General features: G+C 51.8%; 2 protein-coding genes across 10 annotated transcripts in view; one reads left to right on the top strand and one right to left on the bottom strand.

The window, feature by feature from the left end:
* The window catches only part of VPS50 (VPS50 subunit of EARP/GARPII complex), a 43,620-nt gene extending 33,731 nt beyond the window's left edge, over window positions 1-9,889 (top strand). For both annotated transcript variants that reach the window (XM_064166811.1, XM_064166809.1), the window contains 6 exons: window positions 1,752-1,900; window positions 3,845-3,941; window positions 4,081-4,239; window positions 5,031-5,152; window positions 7,217-7,406; window positions 8,667-9,889. In XM_064166811.1, the coding sequence (XP_064022881.1) occupies window positions 1,752-1,900; window positions 3,845-3,941; window positions 4,081-4,239; window positions 5,031-5,152; window positions 7,217-7,406; window positions 8,667-8,786 (837 nt within the window). In that variant the 3' untranslated portion in view covers window positions 8,787-9,889. The remainder of the gene's footprint in view (window positions 1-1,751; window positions 1,901-3,844; window positions 3,942-4,080; window positions 4,240-5,030; window positions 5,153-7,216; window positions 7,407-8,666) is intronic.
* A 2,412-nt stretch (window positions 9,890-12,301) lies between these two features.
* CALCR (calcitonin receptor) overlaps window positions 12,302-23,171 on the bottom strand; it is an 89,357-nt gene continuing 78,487 nt past the window's right edge. For 7 of the 8 annotated variants that reach the window (XM_064166813.1, XM_064166815.1, XM_064166816.1 and 4 more), the window contains 5 exons: window positions 21,654-21,714; window positions 21,486-21,552; window positions 19,082-19,300; window positions 16,973-17,014; window positions 12,302-14,682 (listed from right to left, as the gene is read on the bottom strand). In XM_064166813.1, the coding sequence (XP_064022883.1) occupies window positions 14,461-14,682; window positions 16,973-17,014; window positions 19,082-19,300; window positions 21,486-21,552; window positions 21,654-21,714 (611 nt within the window). In that variant the 3' untranslated portion in view covers window positions 12,302-14,460. The remainder of the gene's footprint in view (window positions 14,683-16,972; window positions 17,015-19,081; window positions 19,301-21,485; window positions 21,553-21,653; window positions 21,715-23,171) is intronic. The other variant, XM_064166818.1, reaches the window with a different exon arrangement.

Below are 23,171 nucleotides of genomic sequence, written 5' to 3'. Positions count from 1 at the left end.
CCTGCAGCTGTTCTCCTTCCCTCCATTATTCATGCAGAGTTCTTCACACTGCTTCTTTTTCTGCTGTTTGACTATGACCCCAGGAGATTGGAATGATTTCCTGGGGTGTTCTGCCTTATTTAGCTGAAAACATTCTCTGGGCTTTGGCAATTGCTTTGCCTCTCTTTGGCAGTCACTGAGGCCTCTCCTTTTACTCACTTCAGGCTCTTCTTGTTGGGCACTCAAACCTTGGGCTGATTTGTAAGCCCAGAGGTGTGCAAGTGTCCACAGAGCCACAGCTGAGCACCTGGGACCCAGCAGCAGCTCCTGCTGAAAAGCATGGGTTTGTGGAATGGTTTGGGTTGGAAGGGACCTCACAGATCCTTTACTTCCAACCCCCTTGCCATGGGCAGGGACACCTTTGCTCAAGGTCCTTTCCAGCCTGACCTTGAACACCTCCAGGGAAGGGGCATCCACAGCCTGCCTGGGCAACCTGTGCCAGTGTCTCTCCAGCCTCACTGGAAAGAATTTCTTCCTAATCTCCAGTCTGTACCTCCCCTCCTCAAGCCTCAACCCATTCTCACCTGGTTCTGTCACTGGAAGCCCTTTAGAAAGTCTCTTCCTGGCTTTCCTGTAGCCCACTTCTGGTACTGGAAGGCCACTCAAAGGTCTCCCCATGGCCTCCTTTTCTCCAGGGTGAACAGCCCCAACTCTCTCAGCCTGAAGATCCTTCAGGGCTCCCTCCTCAATCCACTTTCTACTTCTGTAACCCATTACAGTCTTTTTTTCCCCAGAATGCTGAAGATTTCCCCCCCCTTGGCAGTGAGAACTTCTTTTTCCCATCTGCTGTAACCACTTTTTCTGTCCGTGTTTGACATCTTTGGGAGCTGCAGGACTGAGTGAGCCTTTCTGATTTAGCAATTCCACCTCCCTGTTGCCTTGGGCTGTCACATCACAGGAGGCAACTGTCAGCTAAAATCCAAAATAGTTAAAGTGGAACTTGTGATCTTTTTATTCCTCCACACCTCACACCATTTTTAACAGCTTGGGCACCATTATTTTCCCAGTGGTCTTATATTCTTAGTGTCACTTCAGGCTTGGCTGTCAGCCAAGCACTGAACACATTCTGGTGCTGCTTTGTCTGCAGCAGCGAAGTTTTGATCATTCTGCTCACTCTGTGTCACTTCAATTCTCACCAAGACCTCACACATTTGGACATAAACCATTTGCACCTGCCCTGCCTTTAATTGCTGCAGTATAAGCACAGTGGGGCTGGCAGATGGTTTCCTGCCAGAATAACCTCCCTCTCTGTCTTCTTTGTCACCTTAAGGTGAACCTTGTAGAGTAGGGTTCTAGGTTGGACTTGGTGATGCTGAAGGGCTTTTCCAACCTGGATGCTTCTGTGATTCTGACCTCCTTGCAGTGCCCTCTCCCTTGCCAACTGCAATGCAATGTTCTGCCTGCTCTTAACCTTGACACTTGGCATGAGTTCATGGAATCATAGAACGGTTTGGGTGGGAAGACACTGGCTGCTCTCCAGCCACTCTCTCCCCAGCCTGTAGCACATGATGTGGTTTGTTGTCTTTCCCACCTGTCTGGCCACCCCCTGTCCAAACACAAAACTCTCTGCTTCTCTTTTGACCCAGGCCTGATTGTCAGTTGCACTTCAGGGTGAGGAGCATTCTTCTCTCTTACCTGCCATGGGACACTGCTCAGCTGGAGCCGTGCTTGCTCTTGCTGTGGTTTTTCACTTGCTTCCTTCTCTCTTTCAGGAGGTCTCTGCTGATTCCTCAGGAACTCTCTCAGCTGCTGAAGAGAGAAAGGAGAAGGTGCCAAGCCCACACCTCAGCCATTTGGTGGTCTTGACGTCTGGCAACTCCCTCTACGGTTTGGCAGAGAGAGTGGTGGCCACGGAGTCTCTGTAGGTTGTTTGCTGTGCACTGTACTTTGTGGGTGCTGCAAGCCATGGATGTTGAAGAGGAGCTGTATTTACAAGCCAAAAGCCTTCTCAAGGGGCCAAATAATCATGATTCTCAATGTGATTTTTAAATAGGGGTGATAGAAGTAACTAAAGGTAGTGGAGCTTAACCATCTGGTCAGAGCACCAGGAAGGAGTGAAAATTGGCTGCAGCTGGCCCAGTGATTTGTAGCAGGACAAGGCCAAATCTAAGAGGAAAAGAAAGGTTTCATTTTCAAGAGGCTGTTGGGAGTATTTGTAGCAGGACAAGGCCAAATCTAACAGCCTGAAAAGAAAAGGCTTCATTTTCAGGAGGCTAATGGCAGTATCTAATCTGTGTGCCTCACTTCAGCCTTGAACTAAGCACTCACAGGGTGATGGCTGAGACTCAAAACTGCTCAGTTCCTGTTGGGCTGGCTTGGGTTGTGATGTCCTGTGTGTACCTGTGAAGAAGATACTGGACCAAGCCAATAACCCCCCTGGTGGTTTGATTTGGTCTAAATAAGAGTGAGGTGTAGGCTTTTTGCCCACCTAAAGTGACACCTTGAAGATTCAAGGCTCAGTAAAAAAGTCTTTGATAGGAGCTTTCTTTTTCACACCTGCTTGGTCAGAAGTGTAGTTATTTCCTAGGTTGTTATTAAGAAATCCTACCAATGGGGAAAGAATTGTTCTCATGTGAAGGCTGGGATGTCATCCAGAGGGAGCTGCACAGGCTGCAGCAGGGCTGAGCTGAACCTCAGGAGGTTCAGTAAGGCAAAGTGCAAGGTCCTGTACCTGGGTTGGGGCAGTCCTAGAGACTGGGGATGATGAGATTGAGAGCAGCTCTGCAGAGAAGGACTTCAGGGAGCTGGTGGAGGAGAAGCTAGGAGCTGGCAGTGGGCAGTGGCAGCCCAGAAAGCCAATGGCAGCCTGGGCTGCATCCAAAGCAGCAAGGCCAGAGATGGATCCTGCTCCTCTGCTCAGACCTTACCTGCAGGACTGGGGCAGCTCTGGAGCCCTCAGCACAGGAAGGACATGGACCTGATGGAGCAGGGCCAGAGGAGGCCACAAAAATGATCCTGGGGCTGGAGCAGCTCTGCTTAGGAGGACAGGCTGAGGGAGCTGGGGGTGTGCAGCCTGCAGAGGTGAAGGCTCCAGGCAGACCTAACAGCAGCCTGCCAGGGCCTGAAGGGGCTGCAAGCAGGCTGCAGAGGGACTGTTTGCAAAGGCCTGCAGGGACAGGACCAGGGCAATGGTTTGGAATGAGAGCAGAGCAGATTGAGCCTGGGTGTGAGGGACAAGTTGTGCAGCAGGAGGCTGCTGGAACACTGCCACAGGCTGCCCAGGGAGGTGATTTAGGCTCTATGGATGTAGGTATTAAAGGTGAGGCTGGAGCAGGCTGTGAGCAAGCTGCTGTGGTGGAGGATGTCCCTGCTGAGTGCAGGGGGTTGGAGTGGATGAATTTGGAGGTCCCTTCCAACCCAGACCATTCTATGATGACTTCTAAAGATTCACTTCTGTCTAAGTAATCAGGATGTCAGTTTGGAATTCTCACCTGGCTTCATTCACATCAGTGCTGCCTGCCCAGCAGTGTGGAACTGAGGCCACACTTCTCCACTGAATTTACTAGCCTTGGGCTTGGCCTTTTGCAGGGTTTCCAGAGTTGAAGGGGAATGGGAGTTGTGGATGTTCAAGCCTCATTGTTGATGATCAGCTCCCTTTATTCAAGCATGTCCTTGTTTGCTGTCAGAGTGCAGACCACTTGCTGATGCTCTGGCCCAAAACTGATGCAGTTCTTGGTCCTCCTCAAGTGAATTTTCCAAGCTTCCACATTGTTGGTGCCAAATATGTCAGCTGTAGAGTACAAGTCGTGCAGAGAGCTGCCAAATGTTGCATTTAGTTCACACTCAGCTTTCCTTGCTTTCAAAGGGTGTTTCTGGCTGAGCAGTTTGAGTTTCTTCAGCCTCATCTGGATGCGGTGATGCCAGCTGCTAAGAAGCCTTTTCTTCAGCAGTTCTACTCTCAGGTCAGGGTTGCCTCATTCCCAGCTGATGTTTCCCCAGCAGCCTGTACAATATGGGGCAGAAACCTGTGCAGCACAGCTAGGTGCTGCTCTCACTAGCCAGCCAGCTGCTGGGCTCAGCTTTACTTCTCTTCTGTTGCAGACAGTGTCAACTGCCAGCGAACTTCGCAAGCCTGTGTACTGGATCGTGGCTGCTAAAGCCATTGACTATGAACAGATGCTGCTGCTGATGGCTAATGTCAAGTGGGATGTGAAGGAAATCATGTCACAACACAACATCTATGTAGATGCTCTTCTAAAGGTGAGGATTTTCATCACAGAACTGGACCTCAGAGCTCATCTACTCCAAAATCCCTGCTACGGGCAGACAGCCTCTCAAGTGGTCCTCATCCAACCTGGCCTTGAGCACCTTCAGGGAGGAGGCAGCCACAACCACTCTAGGCAACCTATTCCAGAGTCTCAGCACTCTTATACTGAACAACTTCTTCCTAAGATCCAGTCTAAGCCAGCTGTCCCTCAGCCTCAAACCATTGCCCCTAGTCCTGTTGCTGGACACCCTTGTGACAAGCCAACAGATTGTTTTCAGTGAGGACTTGAGCCCTGCCCCAAACTTGCACTGTTCTTGCAGCCAGCAGATTGTTTTCAGGGAGGCATTTCTGAACCAGAGTCAGCCAGCTTGGAAGAGACCTCCAAGCTCATCCAGTCCAACCTAGCACCCAGCCCTGGCCAATCAACTTGGCTACATGGAAGGGATTAAGGTGACCACAGAAGTTCAGTGAATGTCATGTCTGAGCCCTGAATGGTAACTAAACATACAGTCAGTAGAGTAGGCAGGGCCAGAGAGTGGTTGGACTTGACCTTAAAGGTCTCTTCCAACCAAAATGATTCTGTGCTCTTACACCACAGGCAGCAAAACGCTTTCTGCTTTATGCTTTTAAGCTTCTCTCTACAGTCTGTGCCTATTAAGCTTCTCTGCTTGGCTCTTATGTCCATTATTCTCTCCATGCCCATTTCTAATTCCCTGCTGTTGGCAGAGATGTGTAGAGAGGGATCCCTGTGTGCAAAGGCAGTAATGATGCTCTGTCTCCTCAGGAGTTTGAAGGCTTTAACCGAAGGCTGGCAGAGGTGTCCCGGCGCGTGCGCATCCCGCTGCCTGTCTCCAACATCCTCTGGGAGCACTGCATACGTTTGGCCAACAGAACTCTTGTGGAAGGGTAAGCAGCTCAGCAGAGCTCTGGGGCTACAGGTGGCTGTAATGAGAAGGCTGATTTTTGTGTGGCTGAAAGTGCTAAGTCTGTAGTGCACTGCTAAGGTCTTGTGTGTTTGGGGAGCCTGGAAGACAGTTAAAACTTGACAGAGATTCAGAGACTCACAGAATGAGTTGGGTTGGAAAGGATCTTAAAGCTCATCCTGTTCCAACCCCTCTGCCATGGGCAGGGACACTTTCATTTGCTTAAGACCTCATCCAATCTGGCACTGAACACCTCCAGAGAGGGGGCAGCCACAACCTCTTTGGGCAACCTGTGCCAGTGTCTCCTCACTTTTCACCATGAAGAGTTTCTTCTTAATCTCCAGTCTCAATCTGCCCTCCTCAAGCTTCAATCCATTCCCTCTCGTCCTATCACAACAAGCTCTTGTAAAAAGTCCCTCTCCAGCTTTCTTGTAGCCCCCTTCAGCTGCTGTAAGGTCTCCCCTGAGCCTTCTCTTCCCCAGGCTGAACAACTCTGCAGCTCTCCCAGCCTGTCCCCACAGGGGAGGTTCTGCAGCCCTCTGATCAATTTTGTGGCCGCCTCTGGAGCTGCTCCAGCAGTTCCATGTCCTTCTTGTGCTGGGGACACCTGCACTGGATGCAGTGCTTCAGGTAGGGTCTCACAACAGCAGATGTTTGAGAGAGTCAGGTCCAGCATTAATTCTAAAGAGGATGGTCTTGTGCCTAAGATACTGCTGAAGAATCATAGAGCTGTAGAGGCTGGAAGAGGCCTTTGAGATCAGGTCCAGCTGCTCACCTAGAGCTCACAGTCCCACCCCTGCTGCTAAGCCACTGCCACTAAGCACATCCCTGAAATGACACCGAGTGTCTTCTTGAAGCATTCGGATCAAAGTTGTTGTCTTTCAAAGAACCTCCTGTCTGAAAAAGGATCATTTCCTGGCACAGCAAAGAAGGAAGTTGCAGTGTACTTGTCAGCATCTCTGCGGTGATGCCATTTGCCTTTGCCAAGCAGGAAGGTGGAGTTGTCATTCCCAGCAGTCTTGTTAGAGGAGCCATGGGGCAGGGTTTTGCCCAGCTGCTCAGAAACAGACATTTCTCAGTTAGCTTTGGCTCAAGCACCTGAGTCAGTTGTTGCTAACCCTTGCCCATCCCTCACCCTGTGTCACTGCTTTCCCAGGCAGCATTGCAGCCTGAGTGTGGTAGGCTTCTCATCCTTTGCAGTTCTTCCTCTCTTCTTGTCCCTTTGCTGCATCTCTTTGTGGTCTCAGCACAACCTGTCCTGCATCACAGGCTATCTGCTGTCTCCCACTCCTCCTGCTCATGTTTCCATATTTATTTCCTGGTTACTTTTACCTATGCACTCCCTACTACCTATCTCACTCTTCCCATCCCACTCTCCTGCTGTCTGCTCTAATTTAGGGCCTCAGCACTATCCTTCTTCAAGTGCTAGCTGTTTACTGAGGATCCTCAGCTTCCACTGCTCCCTCCTTTTAAAACCCAGGCCCATTATCATGCCAGTTCCTTTTTTCTTACATACTTGGTCATTTCTTTTTCCACCAAGGAAAGGGAAGGAGATTGCACCTCAACAGGAGGAAGATCTTTACTGTGAGTGAGATGGTTTAAGGTGAATCTTGCTGAGTAGGGTTCTAGGTTGGGCTCAGAGATCCTGAGGGGCTTTGCCAACCTGGATGTTTCTGTGATTCTGTGATAGGGCACTGGAGCAGGCTGCCCAGAGAGGTTGTGGAGTCTCCTGCTCTAGAGACTTTCCAGACCTGTCTGGATGCCTCCCTGTGTGACCTGCCTTGGGTGATGCTGCTTTGGCAGGGGGTTGGACTGGATGGTCTCCAGAGGTCCCTTCCATGCCCTACCATTCTGTGATTCTGCTCTGAGTGGGGCTAAAACTCGCCATGCTAATGCATCTGATCCCCTAAGAGCAGTTCTTGTTTGCTTTTAGCTTCACACCATGACTATGTTCCTCCTTAAGGTATGAAGGGCTGAAGTCAAACAACTTGGATCAGATGAACTTCATTCCCTTCTGATTTCTGCTGTCCCATGCTTGCCTTTTCAGTTATGCCAACGTGAAGAAGTGCAGCAATGAAGGCCGTGCCCTGATGCAGCTGGACTTCCAGCAGTTCCTGATGAAACTGGAGAAGCTAACAGACATCAGGCCCATTCCAGATAAGGAGTTTGTGGAGACCTACATTAAAGCTTACTACCTGACAGAGAACGACATGGAGAGCTGGATCAAAGAGCACAGGGTAAGAGGCTCCAAGCGTGGCCCCAAGCACCACATCCACACATGGGTGAAACACCTCTAGGGGTGAGGATGCAACCACTTCCCCTGCACAGCCTCTGCCAGGCTTGGAGAACTCTTTCAGGGAAGAAAAATTGTCCTGATGTCCAACATAGAATCACAGAATTATCTTAGCTGGAAAAGCCCTCTAAGAGCATTGAGTCCAACCCTCAACCAACCCCACCACTGCCATCAAACCGTGTCCCAGAGTGCCATGGCCACACCTTTCTGCAACACCACCAGGGGATGGGGACTCCACCACCTCCCTGGGTAGCTTGTTCCAATCCTTCACTACTCCTGCAGCAAAGAAATGTTTCCTAATGTCCAACCTAACCCTCCCCTGGCACAATTTGAGGCCATTTCCTCTCCTTCTGTCACCTGATACTAGGAAGACACCAACTCTCACCTCACTCCAACCTCTTTTCTATTGCACCATCAAGCAGCACAATTCGAAATCACACCAGAAAGTTTTACTGTGCCTGTAGGAGTAGCTTAAGCTAAGTTTTAATGCTCCATGCATAAGAGCCTCTCTTTTTCTTCCTTCATGTGGTAATAGTGAATCAGGATCAACCTTGTCCTTCATTTGTGTTTGGCTGGTGTTAGGTCTAAAGGTAGCACTGGCACATGTTGTGTTTTGACAAGTGTCAAGAATTCTTAACAGCTTTTGCCTTTTCTTTCCTCTTTTTAATCATATTTTATATCCCTTTCTGTTCAGGCCCTCTGCTCAGCTCCCTTTCTGTTCAGGCCCTCTACTCAGCTCCCTTTCTGTTCAGACCCTGTATTTGGAAGCATTTAGAAGCTTACTGGGAATGAGAAGTCAACTTAAAAGACCTCCTTGTCACCTGAGCTAGCATTTAGGACAAGGCTTTTTGTTATCAGCTTATCCCATTTGCATTTCCCATCACACCTCCCCAAGAAAGGAAAATGCATTAAAAGTGGAATTATGTTCCCAGATAGTCCCAGAATTACTTTCTGTCAACTCAGTCCAACACTCCTAAGACCACAAACATTTTCCATCTGGATCTGCCATGTAGCAAAACAAACTTTGGTCTGCCTCAGCTATGGAACTCTGCAGACCTGACTTCACTACCACTTTTAAGTCTCCTTGGGGTACTGACTGCTTCTGTCAGTTGGAAAGTCCCCAGCGTGGACTTTGGGTTGAATCATTTCCTCTCTTTGCCTGCTGCCTTGCCCTACCATAACAGGATCTGCTTTCCTTTGCCAGGAGTATTCCACTAAGCAGTTGACCAACCTGGTGAATGTTTGTCTGGGCTCCCACATCAACAAAAAGTCAAGACAGAAGCTGCTGGCTGCTATTGATGACATAGACAGACCCAAAAGATAACTGGAGACAGCTGCTGCCCTCCTGACCTCTACCTTCCTCTGTTGGCATGGAGCAGATGGCTCTCTCCTGGACTAATGGCAATACTCTCTCCAGAACCATTGTGCTTCACCTCTCTTACTGCTAGTGGAGACTCTCTACAAAGGTGGAATGAGCTAAGACATGGGCAAGAGGTCCTGAGGCATGGGGAAAATGTTCTACATGGGCAAGAGGCTCTGAAGCATGGGCAAGATGTAAAATGGGGGGGAAATGTTCTAAAATGGGGGGGAAATGTTCTAAAATGGGGGGGATGCTCTAAAGCATTGGGGAAGTGCTCTGAAACGTGGGGGCAATGTTGCTAAACCAGGGCATGACGCTGTAAAACTTAGGCAAAATGTTGTCTGTGGGCATGGTGTTCTAAAGGATGGGCACAGTGTTCCAAACCATGACTTTTCTAGTCCCTTTCCATTCTATTTCTGCAGCTGCTGCTTCTTCTTCTTCCATTTTCCCCTTGCCCTCAGCAGAGAGCTGCTCCTTGTCTGGGTGGAGAGCTGTAAATACTGCAAAGCTGTGCCCTGTAAGTCAAACCCAAGGCAGCGAGAACCAGGCTGGCTTCACGCAGAGCTGCTGCTCCTTTTGAAACGAGGGCTCCTTGAAAATGTGATTTCCTTGCTTCCACCCTCAGAAATTGTGCTCTGTGATGGACCAGTGTGAGCCACAAGTCACTGTACAATATTTGACCAATGTCTGCTTTGCATGTGAATTAGGAGTGCAGATCAACTCATCTTAGAGCCTCTCATCCTCACCTGGATTAGGAGTGCAGAGCAACTCATCTTAGAGCCTCTCCTCTTCACCTGCATTAGGAGTGCAGAGCAACTCATCTTAGAGCCTCTCATCTTCACCTGCATTAGGAGTGCAGATCAACTCATCTTAGAGCCTCTCATCTGGATTAAGAGTGCAGACCAACTCATTTTAGAGCCTCTCATCTTCACCTGGATTAGGAGTGCAGAGCAACTCATTTTAGAGCCTCTTATCTGGATTTAAAAATGTCTGTTTCAGGATGAATTTAGTTCTTATCAAAATTGATGAGCTTCAGAGGAACAGAAGGTAATAAATGCTGTACACTATTGTGCTTCCTGGGGAGGCTTTATTTTACTGATTCACCAATGCCAGAATGTCATTAACAAGAGAAATTAGTCCTGGTCCTCTAGTATCTCACTCTCTTTGATCCCTCTTCTCAAGCAATAATGCCAGGGAACAGGAATAATGGGTTTGGGCTGAAGGTTTGAGCTGATACTAAGATAATTTTGCTGTTCCCTCCTCTGCTGTAGACAGCCTGAATCACACAGGATGGTAGGGGCTGGAAGGGACCTCCAAAGATCCTCCAGTCCAACCCCCCTGCCAGAGCAGGACCACCTAGAGAAGGTCCCACAGGAAGGCATCCAGGTGGGTTTAGAATGTTTTGGTGATCTCAAAAGTCTCTTCCAACCTTGGCAGTTCTGCAGTCAGGAGGCTTCATTGCATCAGTTCCTCTTCCCATCCACGTGTACCTGCAGCCCATATTTTCCTCCCTAGCCATCTAGACGACCTGAATTCACACAGGGAGCCTGTTCAGAGCAGGCTGACTTGGGGAAAGTCTACCTAGAGGAGTCCCTGGCAGCACTGCTGGCAAAGCTGATGCTGGGAGAGGTGACAGGGCTGCCACAAAGGCATCAGGCTCTATGTGGCACATCTCAGGCCACTTGGAGCTATCTGCTGGGGCTGGAGAAGCTGGAAGGTGTCCACTGTTCCTGTCTGTTGGCAGAGCCATCCATCCTGAGCTGAGCTGGCAATCACACCAGGCCTCTGCACCACTGCCTGCAGTGATTTTCTTCACTGAGTAACAGAGCCACTTGGGAACAGTGCTTGGAGACAAAGCCAACAGCTTTTTCTCCTCACCCCATTAATCAGAGCTGCCACTGTCTGCCTATTGAGATGTCCTTTGAAGGCAGTGGGACCAGGGGCAGCTGATTCTGGCCTAGGGAGGTGTCAGATCCAGCAGTGATGTGGTGCTGCTCCTGCAGAGTGTTTGAACCTGAAGGCTTTGTCCATTTGGCTGACAGCAGAGGCAGAAACCCAAAACACTGTTGCTACATCTTGTCACTGAGTTGATGTACCAAGGATCCAAAGACTTCCTCTGCTCTTGGTAACTTCTCTGTGTGTCTCAAAGCTTCAGAGAAAAGCAGAACTTGTCCTGAAATGCCCATCTGGCCTCCTTCACTCACTGAAGGGACACAAGAGGTCACTCACCCAGTTTGCTGATGGCACCAAACTGGGAGCAGCAGCTGCCACCCCCCCAAGGCTGTGCTGCCGTCCAGCTTGACCGGGGAAGGGTGGGGAGCTGGGCAGAGAGTAACCTCAGGCAGACCAACAGGGGCAAGTGCTGACTGTGATCATCTCAGCCATGTGTGGAACAAACAGGACCTGGTGCTGTGATCATCTCAGCCGTGTGTGGGACAAACAGGACCTGGTGCTGTGCTCATCTCAGCCATGTGGAACAAACAGATCATCTGTGATCATCTCCTCCATCTGGCTGCTGCTGCTGCACCAAGCACCGTCTATGTGGCTGGCTCCAAAAGCCCTGTCAGGCTCATGAGGAGGTATCTGTTCAAGAGTTAGCCAAGAGCTCTCTGGAGCTTTCAAGTGAAAGCATTGGGATCCCACGGGGACCTGACACCTCCCAGATGCCTCCTGTCTGCTGTCAGACACCAGCTGGTACATGCTTGGCATCTCAAGCGCAGCTAGCAGGAGCGGCACAGCAGGACAGGGCTGAAGCAGTTAACTATTGTTTGGTTGCCTCAGTTCACTTTTATTGTTTGTTCCTTGAAACTTCAGATTGAAGCATCTTGGCTCAGGTGGCACAGCAGGCTCCTAGACCTTACTGGAGGGGCAGTGAAGCTGCTGAGGGGCCTGGAGGACAGGTCTGGTGGGGAGCAGCTGAGGGACCTGAGGCTGCTTAGCCTAGAGAAGAGCAGCCTGAGAGGGGACCTGCAATGGCTGAAGGGTGGCGGTGCTGGGGCTGGGCTCTTTCCAGTGGTGCTCAACAACAGGCCAAGGGGCAGTGGAGGCAAACTGAGACACAGAAAGTTTCACTTCTTGACTGTGAGGGTGCCAGAGCCCTGGAGCAGGCTGCCCAGAAAGGTTGTGGAGCCTTGTTTGGAGACCTTTAAAACCTGCCTGGATGTGTTCCTGTGCAACCTGCTTTGGGTGACCCTGCTTTAGCAGGGGGATTGGACTGGATGACCTGTGGAGGTCCCTTCCAGCCCCCACCTTTCTGTCATTCTGTGATTCCAGGTATGTTAAACCAAATTTTTCATGGCCACAAACCACCATCACTGTCCTGAAGGCAAAGCTGCTGCCAGGACTGATGCAGTGACAGCATTTCCAACCACTTTAAGCTCAAAGCAAGATCCTAAAGCCCACAGCCCAATGTGGCTTTTCAGTAGAATTCTACTGAGCAGAGCAAGAAAAGATGATTAGTGAAGAAAGCAAAGCACCACTGGAAGGGCAAAGCATCTCCATTAGGTACATCCAAGTGACCAGAGCAGGCAGGAAAAGACTTGCAGGTTGTCACCATGTAGATGACCAAAGCAACATGTCCATGATTGAACTGCCTTCAGCATGCCCTCTCCTCCTCCCCCAGCCAGTTCACTGGTGTCTTTGGGCTGGAGCGCTGCAGGGGAGTGTGCTGCACCCCAGAGCTCTTCAGAACACAGCACTCCCAGCAGGGCCACATGCAGTCTCCAGTGATTCAGTCCTCCTCTTCCCACTGTTTGCTGGCAAAGGTAGAAACAGGATCATGTGAAGTAGTCCTGTTGGCTGAAAAAAATGCCTGCCTGTGTTCCTTGGAGGCTGAAAAGCAGCTCTGTGCCTTCGACAGCTGCACAGCCTCCTGTACTCAGTGTCCTCCTGGCTTAACCACGCCATGATCCGTGCTGTGGGGGCAGTTCTTGCTCCCCAGCTCCTCTCTTCTATGCCTGCAGCAGCTCAGCCTTGGCCCCGTGGCTGGGTGCTGGGATTGAGTCCCCTCTGGTAAAGCTGCCTTACGAGGGATATTGGGCTGGAGGAGCTCCAGCGGCCCCTGCCGAGCCTTGCCTCCCTCTGAGTCCCTCTAACGCAGGACCACCTGGGCACTGAGACCCTTGCAGCTGCCTTCAAGGTGGAAACCTGCAGTGAGGCTCTTGAGGCTGCCAGCACTTGAAATAGCCCAGGGCTGGAGTGGAGCAGACACAGGGGTGCAAGAAGGGCTGGAACTGACTTCAGCTGATGCAGCAAACTCCAGGGGAGTCACAGCCCTTGGCACTTGCAGGTGCTTTGTGTGGAGGTTCCTGTGGGCCAAGGCAGCCACTCGGTTCCTCCTGGCCTCGGCAGAGCTTCTGCAGGGACAGGTTTGCAACTTCTCACTGCAGCTCAGTTCCTCTCTGACCTGATTTCTGCCTCAGCAGGCACAGACTCTAAGGGTGCTCTGCCTGTGTGCTCAGAGGTGCTTGTTACTCAAAGCTGCTGCCAGACTCTCACATGTGCCCATCCCCTTCACCAAGCAGGGACTCCGAGCAGCCATCAGACTCTAAAGGTAGCTGCTTCCTGCGCCTCCTTCTCGGGGATTCTTCACTGCCTTGAGCGTTAATTTTATCCCAGCATACATCTCTGAAGGGCCAGGAAAGAAAAGAACCCCCAAATCCCTTCGCTTCCACCCCAATTCCCAGTTTATTCAGAGTGAAAGAACTGTGCCTTGCTGCTGAGCTTCTGGCTGGAGCAACAGGGGTGACAATGTCCCCTACAGAGCACGAGTCTGGAGCCACCAATACTGGGAAACAAAAACCCTCCTGAGATGCCCCCAGGACCTGTGTGAGGCAGCTTAAAGACCCAGATGGTTCCTCTGGGGGGTTGTGATCTTGGTATGCTTCCTTTATGTGCTTGCTAGTGGGATGGCAACGTTTGGGGACAGCCTTGGGGAAAGCTGCAGGGTTTTGGGAGAGCCTTGGGAAGAGCTGCAAGGTTTTGGGAGATCCTCTGAAGGGACTGCAAGGTTTGGGGAGATCCTTTGAAGGGACTGCAGTGTTTTGGGAGATCCTTTGAAGGGGCTGCAGTGTTTTGGGAGATCCTTTGAAGGGGCTGCAGTGTTTTGGGAGATCCTTTGAAGGGGCTGCAAGGTTTGGGGAGATCCCTGTGAAATTTTGGTCTCTGCTTTGGGGAGCACCAAGATTGGAGTGCTTGGGTGTGACTCTCCTCTTTGATTTGTCTTGCAGTGTGCAGAACCTTTTAAAGTGTTCTCGAGCTGGTTAAAAGGGGGGAAGTGAAGCACTCTAAGCCAGGTACATCTATCTGAAAGCTGACAGGTCAAAATCTAGTGTGAAGGAAAAGGACCAAAAGCAATACTTGTTGGAAGTTCCCAGTTGCCACTTGCTGCTTGCTCCTTTGGTGTTTGCTGCCTGGCACCTGGCAGGGCTGGCACAGAAGGTATGGAGCTAACACAGCCTGCTGGGCAGGCTCACCTCTCCTCCCTGCTGTTTCCAGCTCATCACTTGCAGAGGCTGCTGTGGGCCAAGTGAGCTGTGTCCTTCAGCTGCTCTTGCCCCGGACCTCCACCCTCCCCCTTCTCCCCACTTTGCTCACAAGCAGCCGGTGAATGGTGGTGGTGACAGGGGCTGGTGCTGAGCTAGGCAGATGTCTCCCCAGATTTTAGTGCTACGAGTTCAGAGTCCTCTGGGTACCTCCCATTTAACTGTTCACTGTTGGAGTCGTGGTGGGAGAGGTAAACTGGCAGCTCTGAGATGGAGGTGGCAGTGTAGGAGGTAGAGCGAGTGGAGCAGTGCTCGCGGCGCCGCTGGCCCCACTGCGCCTTGTACTGTGCCCACTGCCTCTTCAGGGCTGCTTGGACCTGCCAAAGACACACAGGGGAGCGTGAGGCAGACCGAGTCCCTGGCAGCAGGGCCACCTGGAAACATGCTGCAAGAAACAGAACGACCTAAGAAGGGAGAGGGGGAGAGGAAAAAGGAAACGAAAGCAAAAGGAACAAGGTCCCCACAAAGCAGCAGTGTTCCCTGATGGCCTAGGAGGACAATGGTGGAGTCCTGGGATGCATCCAGCAGTGTGGTCAGCAGGTCAGGGAGGTTCTCCTCCCCCTCTACTCTGTCCTGGTGAGGCTACACCTGGAGTATTGTGCCTAGTTCTGGGCTGTGGTTCAAGAGGGACAGGGCAGTGCTGGAGAGAGGCCAGTGGAGGGCCATGACGATGCTGAGGGAGCTGTAGCATCTCTCTGATGTGCAGAGGCTGAGAGCCCTGAGGCTTCCCAGCCTGGAAAAGTTCTTTACTGTGTGGGTGGTGAGACACTGGCATGAGCTGGCCAGAGAAGCTGTGGAGGCCTCATGCCTGAAGTGTTTAAGACCAGACTGGATAAGGCCTTGAGCAAGCTGTGCTGGCCCATGGCAGGGGGCTGGAACTGGATGAGCTTTAAGGTCCCTTCCAACCCAACTCATTCTGTGGTTCTTCTCAGAAGACAGAGACACTGAAGTGGTCTGGTCAGGAGACAACAGGCACAGCCCTGCCAGCCCAGCCCATGGTTAGAAGCAGTATTAGGCAGGTTTGAAGGCTCCAGGGAGCAGTGAGAGCAGGAGGTCAAAGAGCTGTGTCCTCATTCTCCACTGAGCTGCTGGCCTGTGCCGGAGCCCAGCCACAAGGGGCTGGCAGAAGCTGTGCTTGGGTGGAGCACGGTGCTGACCCAGCCTTCTGCCACAGTGCCAAGGCTCTCAGATGAGCAGGGGCCAGTGCCAACCCAAACTCCTCAAGCATGCATTTGAACTGTGCAGGCAGCACTGCTGACAATCACATGCACAGCCACCAGCTCTGACACACTCTGCTGTGACAGCAGGAGGAAGGCCAAAGAGATGAAGGGCTGGAGTTTTACTCTGCTCTCCAGGGCTCTCCAAGAGCTGGAGTTTTGTTTGCTCTGCTCTCCAGGGCTTTCCAGTTTCTCTGTTCTCTGGCAGCCTCCCTGGCACAGAAGGCAGCTGACTGATCCTTTTCCAAACAGACTTTCCATCTCCTTGGCCAGTCTGGCAGTCCAGAAGCAGCCTCAAGCCTGGAGCCAGGGCCTGGTGAGTAGGCTGTGGCAGAGACCTTGTATCACCTGCACAGCACTGCTGTTGCTGGCCAGCAAAGCCACAGTGCTGCTGGCCACTGGAATTCAGTGTGGGAACAGAGCTGGCACCTCGGGAGTCCAAGCCCAGTGCTCTGTTGACGTCTCCTTCCACAGCACAGCTCCTTGGTGCTGTTTTTGCATCTGTCTCCCTAGCTGGGCTCCTGGTTCTGCAGGGAGGGTGGTGAGGCAGCAGTGAGGAATGCAACAGGAACCACTGCCTGCTGGGACTGACCTTAGCACTGTTTGTCCTGGCTAAGCCTTGTGGGTTGCAGCCTTCCAGCTAAATATTGCAGCAGGGGAAAGCAAAGCCCAGAGCATCCATCCTCCTGTGGTACTACAATTCATCTGCTCGCCCCACACTCAGCTTTTCTCATGAGAAAGAGATATTTGAGCTCCATGAGGTTGGAAACAATCTCCTACCATGACTACAGAGCTGCCTGTGGCTTTGCTCTATGTCCTGCCACACAGAGGAAGGCTGGGGGAAGTTAGTTCAGCTTAGATCTCTTGAGCAGCCAAGCTCACCAAGGCTCTCCCAACCAGGGAGAGTCAAGAGAATTGAGTTTTCAGGCAGTGGAGGTTGGACTGTGTTGGGAAGTGATGACAGTGAGGTGGTGGTGGCCTGCAGACCCTGGGGGCAGACATGTGGCAGGAAAAGAGACTTGGACATCTCTCCAACATTGTTTAACTGCATCCATGAGGACATGTAAGATGCAGGTGCTGAGGACCATGGTTGAGCACCATCCTGGGAAGAGTTAGGGAATCATAGAATAGTTTAGGTTGGAAGTGAGCTCAAAGCTCATCCAGTTCCAACCCCCTGCCATCGGCAGGGACACCTCCTGCTACAACAGGTCACTCAAGGCCTCATCCAACCTGGCCCTGTACACCTCCAGGGAGGCTGTGGAGCACAGAATCACCCAATGTGTGGGTGTGGGTGCCAAGCCTGCAGCACAGCACCTTTGTGTCTACTCTAGTGCCCAGCACAAGCAGTACTGGTCAGGTCCTCTGCCTTTGCTCCCCTGCAGGCACTCACCTCACCGTTGAAGAAGCAGAATATAGTTGCCACAAGTAAGCCCTAAGAGAAAGGACAAGAGAAGAGTTTAGAGAGCAGAACATAGAAATGCATTGGAAATTTGGACTTAGAATCATAGAACCAAGCAGGTTGGAAGAGAGCTCCAAGCTCAGCCAGCCCAACCTAGCACCCAGCCCTGGCCAACCAACCAGACCATGGCACTAAGTGCCCCAGCCAGGCTTGGCTTCAACACCTCCAGCCACGGCCACTCCACCACCTCCCTGGGCAGCCCATTCCAATGCCAATCACTCTCTCTGCCAACAACTTCCTCCTAACATCCAGCCTAGACCTCCCCTGGCACAGCTTGAGACTGTGTCCCCTTGTTCTGGTGCTGGGTGCCTGGCAGCAGAGCCCAACCCCACCTGGCTACAGCCTCCCTTCAGGCAGCTGCAGACAGCAATGAGCTCTGTCCTGAGCCTCCTCTGCTGCAGGCTGCACACCCCCAGCTCCCTCAGCCTCTCCTCACAGGGCTGTGCTCCAGGCCCCTCCCCAGCCTTGCTGCCCTTCTCTGGACACCTTCCAGCAACTCAACACCTCTCTTGAATAGAGGAGCCCAGAACTGGACACAGCTCTCAAGTGTGGCCTTGATGGATACAAGAGAAAAACATCAGAATCATGGAATTGCTTTGGTTGGAATCAGATCATTGAGCTCAACCATTCTCTAACTCTGCCAAGGCTGGCACCACAGCTCTGCCTTTTGGAAACACCTCCAGGGATGGGGATTTCAACCACCTCCCTGGGCAGCCTGTGCCAGGCTGTCAGAACCCTTTCAGTTAAGAAGATTCTCCTAACATCCAACCTAAACCTCCCCTGGTGCCACCTGAGGCCATCAGTTGTCATCCTATCACTTGCTGCTAGGGAGAAGAGCCCAACCCCCACCTCCCCCCACCCCAACCAGGTTTCTAGAGCTATAACATGGCTCTGTTGCTGTACTGGAGAAAACACAGCCATGGAACAATTGCTTTGCTGCAGGAGTGGTCAGGGATTGGCACAGGCTGCCCAGGGAGGTGGTGGAGTCTCCATCCGTGGAGGCATTCAAGAAACCTGTGGCCATGGCAATGGGCCATGGTTTAGTGGCCATGGTGGTGCTGGGTCAGTGGTTGGACTCAATGACCCTAAGGACCTTATTCCAAGCCAAACAAATGCCTGGCTCCATACAGCACTCATTGAAATGTCAGCAGTTAGCTTCTGTCTGAGATAAAACCTGACCCCTCTCTGTTTTCCTTTAAAGTGCCTAACAGTGTAGTTATAATCTCTAGGTGAAGCTTCATGATCTCAGCCTCCTCCTCTCTGTGCTGACATTCCCTCTCTACAACACTTTGCCTACACAGCTTCATTTCCACATTAAGCTCCCAGCACCAGCTTCAGTCTGTCTGAGCACTTCAGCAGGAGCTGTGTTGGAGCACAGAAGCCCTCTGAGAGCTCACTTTTCCCTCCTTAATTTGCAAATCTGATCAGTTTTGCTCCATTTGTGCTTCCTTCCTCTATCCTGTGGCTGCTCCTTAGGCAGTAGCACTCCTCCTGCTGAGGCAGCAAAGCCTGTGGTGGGGAAGTGGCTTGGACAGATTCACTCTGAGATGGGTGAAGAATTGGCTGGAAGGCTGGGCCCAGAGCATGCTGGTGAATGGTGCCACATCCAGCTGGCAGCTGGCACTAGTGGTGTGCCCCAGGGATCAGTGCTGGGCTCAGTCCTGGGCAGTATCTTTAGTGATGCTCTGGACCAGGGGATTGAATTCAGCACTGATGTAAGTTTGCAGATGACAGCAAGCTAGCAGCAGGTGTGGATCTGTTGGAGGGTAGGAGAGCCCTGCAGAGGGACCTGGCCAGGCTGGATGGGTGGGCAGAAGCCAATGGGATGAGATTTACCAAGGCTAAGTGCAGGGTTCTACACATCTTCAATCACATTGGATGATTCTGTGCTCCACAACCTCCCTGGAGGTGTTCAAGGCCAGGCTGGATGAGGCCTTGAGCAACCTGTTCTAGTGGGAGGTGTCCCTGCCTATGGCAGAGGGATGGAACTGGCTGATCCTTGAGGTCCCTTCCAGCCTCACCCATTGTGTGGTCCTGTACCTGGTAATGCATCAATATATGCATGATGTAGTCGTAGATCTCTCCGGCCAGGCGGTTCTCTGGCCTCCAGGGGATGATGACAAACTGAATGCCCAGCAGGGGCACCAGGATCAGAGTGGCTCTGACAGCCTTCATGTACATGTTGGACTCGGCCCGGTGAGTGTCCCTCAGCTTGGTCACCAGCACCCGCACGATGTTGAGAAGGAAGAAGAAATTGACCTGCAAAAAGCGAAGCTGCTGTGGGTGAAAGTGACCAGGTTCAAGAGGCAGCCCAAAGAACACACACAGAGCATCGATGTCCTCCTCTGGCACCTGCCAGCCTCGTGGGAGCTCACAGGATCACTGAGCCACAGCATCACAGCGTGGCTCTGCCTGGAAAAGACCTTTGGGGGATCACCGAGTCCAGCTGCTGAGCCAGCAGCACCACGGCCACAGGGTTCCTGAACACCTCCAGGGAAGGGGACTCTGCCACCTCCCTGGGCAGCCTGTGCCAGTCCCTGACCACTCTGCAGCAAAGAAATCTACTTAATAACCGACCTAAACCTCCCCTGGTGCAACCCAAGGCCACTTCCTCCTGTCCTACCACCTGACACTAGGGAGAAGAGCCCAACCCCACCTCCCTCCAACCTCCTTTCAGGGAGTGGTAGAGACCAGCAGGTCTCCTCTTCTCCAGGCTAAACACTCCCAGCTCCCTCGGCTGCTCCTCCCCAGCCCTGTGCTCCAGGCAGCAGCTTCCTTGCTCTTCTCTGGGAGGGCACCTGAGGAGCCCAACCCCATGAGCAACAGAGCAGAGCTGCTCTCTCTCCAGTGCCCCCAGCTTGCTCTTTCCTCCTGTTTCAGTACCCTCAGGCACCAAATGCTTTGGAGCCTGAGTGGATTCATTTCTCAGATGACTTCAGCAGCCCAAATTCCAGAGTTATGAGGGGAAGTTCAGCTGAAGCTCTCAGAACACTCAAACCTGTCTCAGTAAGCTTCAGCACTTCTCAGAGACCTTTCTACTCAGAGGCCTTTCAGCCACTTTACATTTGTGCTCTGCTGGAGAAAAAAGAAGGAATAATAAATGACTTCTGAGGTCCCCTTCTGCATTAAAGCCAAAGCTCATTCTCCCTCCTGTTCTGACTTTGCTCACTCTGCTTAACCTTCACTTTTAGAGTTTCTGAAAGGAACTGTGAGGAACCAGGGAAAGGCTTTGCAGAGGTGCAACTCCTGAGCTCTGCCTAGTCAGCCCCTGGGGGGCTGCCAGCAAATCAGGCAGGGAGTTTCTAGACATCTTCCCATGAAAGCTAGAGCTGGAAGCAGCATGAGTGCAGGGCAGAAATGGGAATGCCTCCTGTGGAAAGCAGGAAAAGACCTCTCTGCTGCCATAAAGCACAGGTCCCCCCTTTTCCTCTGTGGCTAAGAGGCAGAGACTTGGAGCATGGTGATAAAAATAAAAGTGGAGTCCTCTCCTGCAAGTCTGCTGCCACTGCAACAGCAGAAGTGGTCAACACTGAACCAGAGAACACACCACAGATGGGATGGGCACAGCAGAGCAGCTTATGGAACATGTCTGAGGAGGAAAGGCTGAGAGACCTGGGGCTGGTTAGCCTGGGGAGGGCTGAGAGGGGATCTGACCAATGCCTACACCTGAAGGGTGGTGGCAAGAAGCTGGTGCCAGACTCTTCAGTGGTGTCCTGTGAAGGGCAATGGGTACAAAGTGGAGCACAGGAGGTTCCACCTAAACACGAGGAGAAAGTTCCTTGCTGTGAGGCTGCTGAAGCCCTGGAGCAGGCTGCTCAGAGAGGCAGTGGAGTCTCCTGCTCTGCAGGCTCCCAAAACTTGGTCTTTCAAGACCTGACCCAGACAAGACAAGAGATGATGGCTTCAAACTGGAAGAAGCTTGACTGAGATCAGCCATCAGGAAGCAATTCTTGCCCATGAGGGTATTGAGGCTCTGGCACAGGTTGGCCAGAGCAGCTGTGGAGGCTCCAAGCCTGGCAGTGGTCAAAGGTAGGTTGGCTGAGGCCTGGAGCAGGCTGGGCTGGTAGGAGTGGATGATCTTTAAGGTCTCTTCCCTTCCCACCCAACCCATGCTGTGGGCTGGAATGCAGCACACCTGTACAGAGAAGCTGCTCCAGGAGAGTGAGGAATCCTGACTCCCCAGAGCAGTCAGAGCTCTGTTTGTTCTTCTCTGAGAGGTCTCTTTACAGAACTCCTCTTTGAAGAGCACTGAGGACCTGGCCTGGTGACTCTGGAGCAAACCTCCAGCTGCTCCTGACTTCCGACCCAGGGAATGGCTGATCTCAATAACCCTCAAAGCCTTTTCCACCAGCAATGATTCTGTGATCCTCCTTAAAATCCAGAGGCTTCTGCACAGGTTAGCAGCACTTCTGAACTGCTTGTTAATAGCAATTAATGTTCTTACCAGTAAAGCTGCCATTACAGGTCCATGAACAATGTAGAGCAAGTGAGTGTCAACACTCATCCAGCAGCTGGAGGGGGAATGAACCATTACAGGTGGTTAGCAACTGAAAGAAAATGGGTCCCACCCTTAAAGCAGGGCAAGCTGCTTCCAAAGCAGGCTGCTACTCACTTGTCATTGAAGTACCTGGCTCTGGCCACAGCATGGATAGATGCTGGCACTAAAGGGAACCCTGAAATAACCACAGTAAGAGATCAATCAGCCTTGGTACTGTGTTAGCTTGGATTACACCTCACACAACACTGCTCACAGAACCACCAGTGGCAGGGGCTGGAAGGGACCACCAGAGACCATCCAGTGCAACCCCATGGCCAGCGTGGGGGCACCTGGATCCGTCTGCACAGGAACCTGCCCAGGAAGGTTCTGAAACTCTGCAGAGAAGGAGACTCCACAGCCTCTCTGGGCAGCCTGCTGCAGGGCTCCAGCACCCTCACAGCAGTGAACCTTGTCCTAAAGTTCAACTGAAACTTCTGTGTTCCAGTTTGTGCCCACTGCCCCTTGTCCTCTCCCTGGGCCCCACTGAAAACAGCCCAGCCTCATCCTCGTGCCTGCCACCCTTGAGATGTTGCTCAGCACTGAGCAGATGCCCTCTCAGGCTGCTCCTCTTCAGGTTCAACAGCCCCGAGCCTCTCAGACTCCTAAGCATCTCTGTAGCCCTTTTCTGGATCTTCTCAACCATTTCCCTGACCTTCTTGAATTGGGAAGCCCAGAACTGGACACAGTACTCCAGAGGAGGCCTCATCATCTTCTGGGACCTCTTGTGTCCTTGTCTAATAGGCTACAAACCTGGACCTGAGGAGTCTGCACTAAAGCTTGTAGACACAGCCAGCTGCAGTGGGGAGCTGATCTGCTGCCCTGTGTGTCCTGAGCAGAGCTCTGTGACACCTCTGGTGTTAGTGCTGCCTGTCCCCTATAAACCATGGACATTTCTTCTCAGCTTTGGGCGGCCTATCATCATAAACAGTAAATGTGCTGATCCCATGAGCAGTCACACAGGGAAGGGACTTGGCTCCTCCTTTCTTTTGGTCCTGATGATTCCATCAACACTTTTAGCAGAGACAAAGAATCCTTAGCCAGGTTCTGGAGAAGTCTGACCTCAGAGCAGAGGCCAGCCAGTGCTGGTCAAAACCTGATGGCCATGGAACATTCTGAGGTCTTTAAGCAACAGCCAAACCCGAGTTCTTACTGCAGGTCAGCCTGGGAGTAAATGCAGCTGTGGGACAACCACCTGGATTGCCTTCTCCTTTGCTAGAAACTGATTACTTAGCCTCTGGCTGCAGGATGTCTTTTTTTGGGAGGGTGATGATGCACAGTAGAACAAGAGAAAGGCTGAGTGCAGAAAGAAAAGGACTTCAACCTCGGGGTGAACTTTGGGGAGTTTGAGCAGATCCTTTTGATTTAGAAGCAGAGCAAGCCTGGGGCACTTCTCTTGGCAGACTGAAGTGCAATTTTTTTTAGGGCCTTTCTGTAACAGCAAAAGAAAAATCTTCATGCCAAAGCTCTGGCCTGGAGGGTCATGAGTAGAGAGCTGCACATGATGCCAAAGAAGCTCATCTTCATTAGCCTAGAATCTCTGGCTCAACAAACTCCCAGGCAAAGCTTAAGGACACAAGAGAAAGTTTTCCTTAG

The sequence above is a fragment of the Pogoniulus pusillus genome, chromosome 28, assembly GCF_015220805.1.
Source record: "Pogoniulus pusillus isolate bPogPus1 chromosome 28, bPogPus1.pri, whole genome shotgun sequence".
Taxonomy (NCBI): domain Eukaryota; kingdom Metazoa; phylum Chordata; class Aves; order Piciformes; family Lybiidae; genus Pogoniulus; species Pogoniulus pusillus.
The sequence above is the reverse complement of the archived record's forward strand: the minus strand, read 5'-3'. Positions and strand labels throughout refer to the sequence as shown.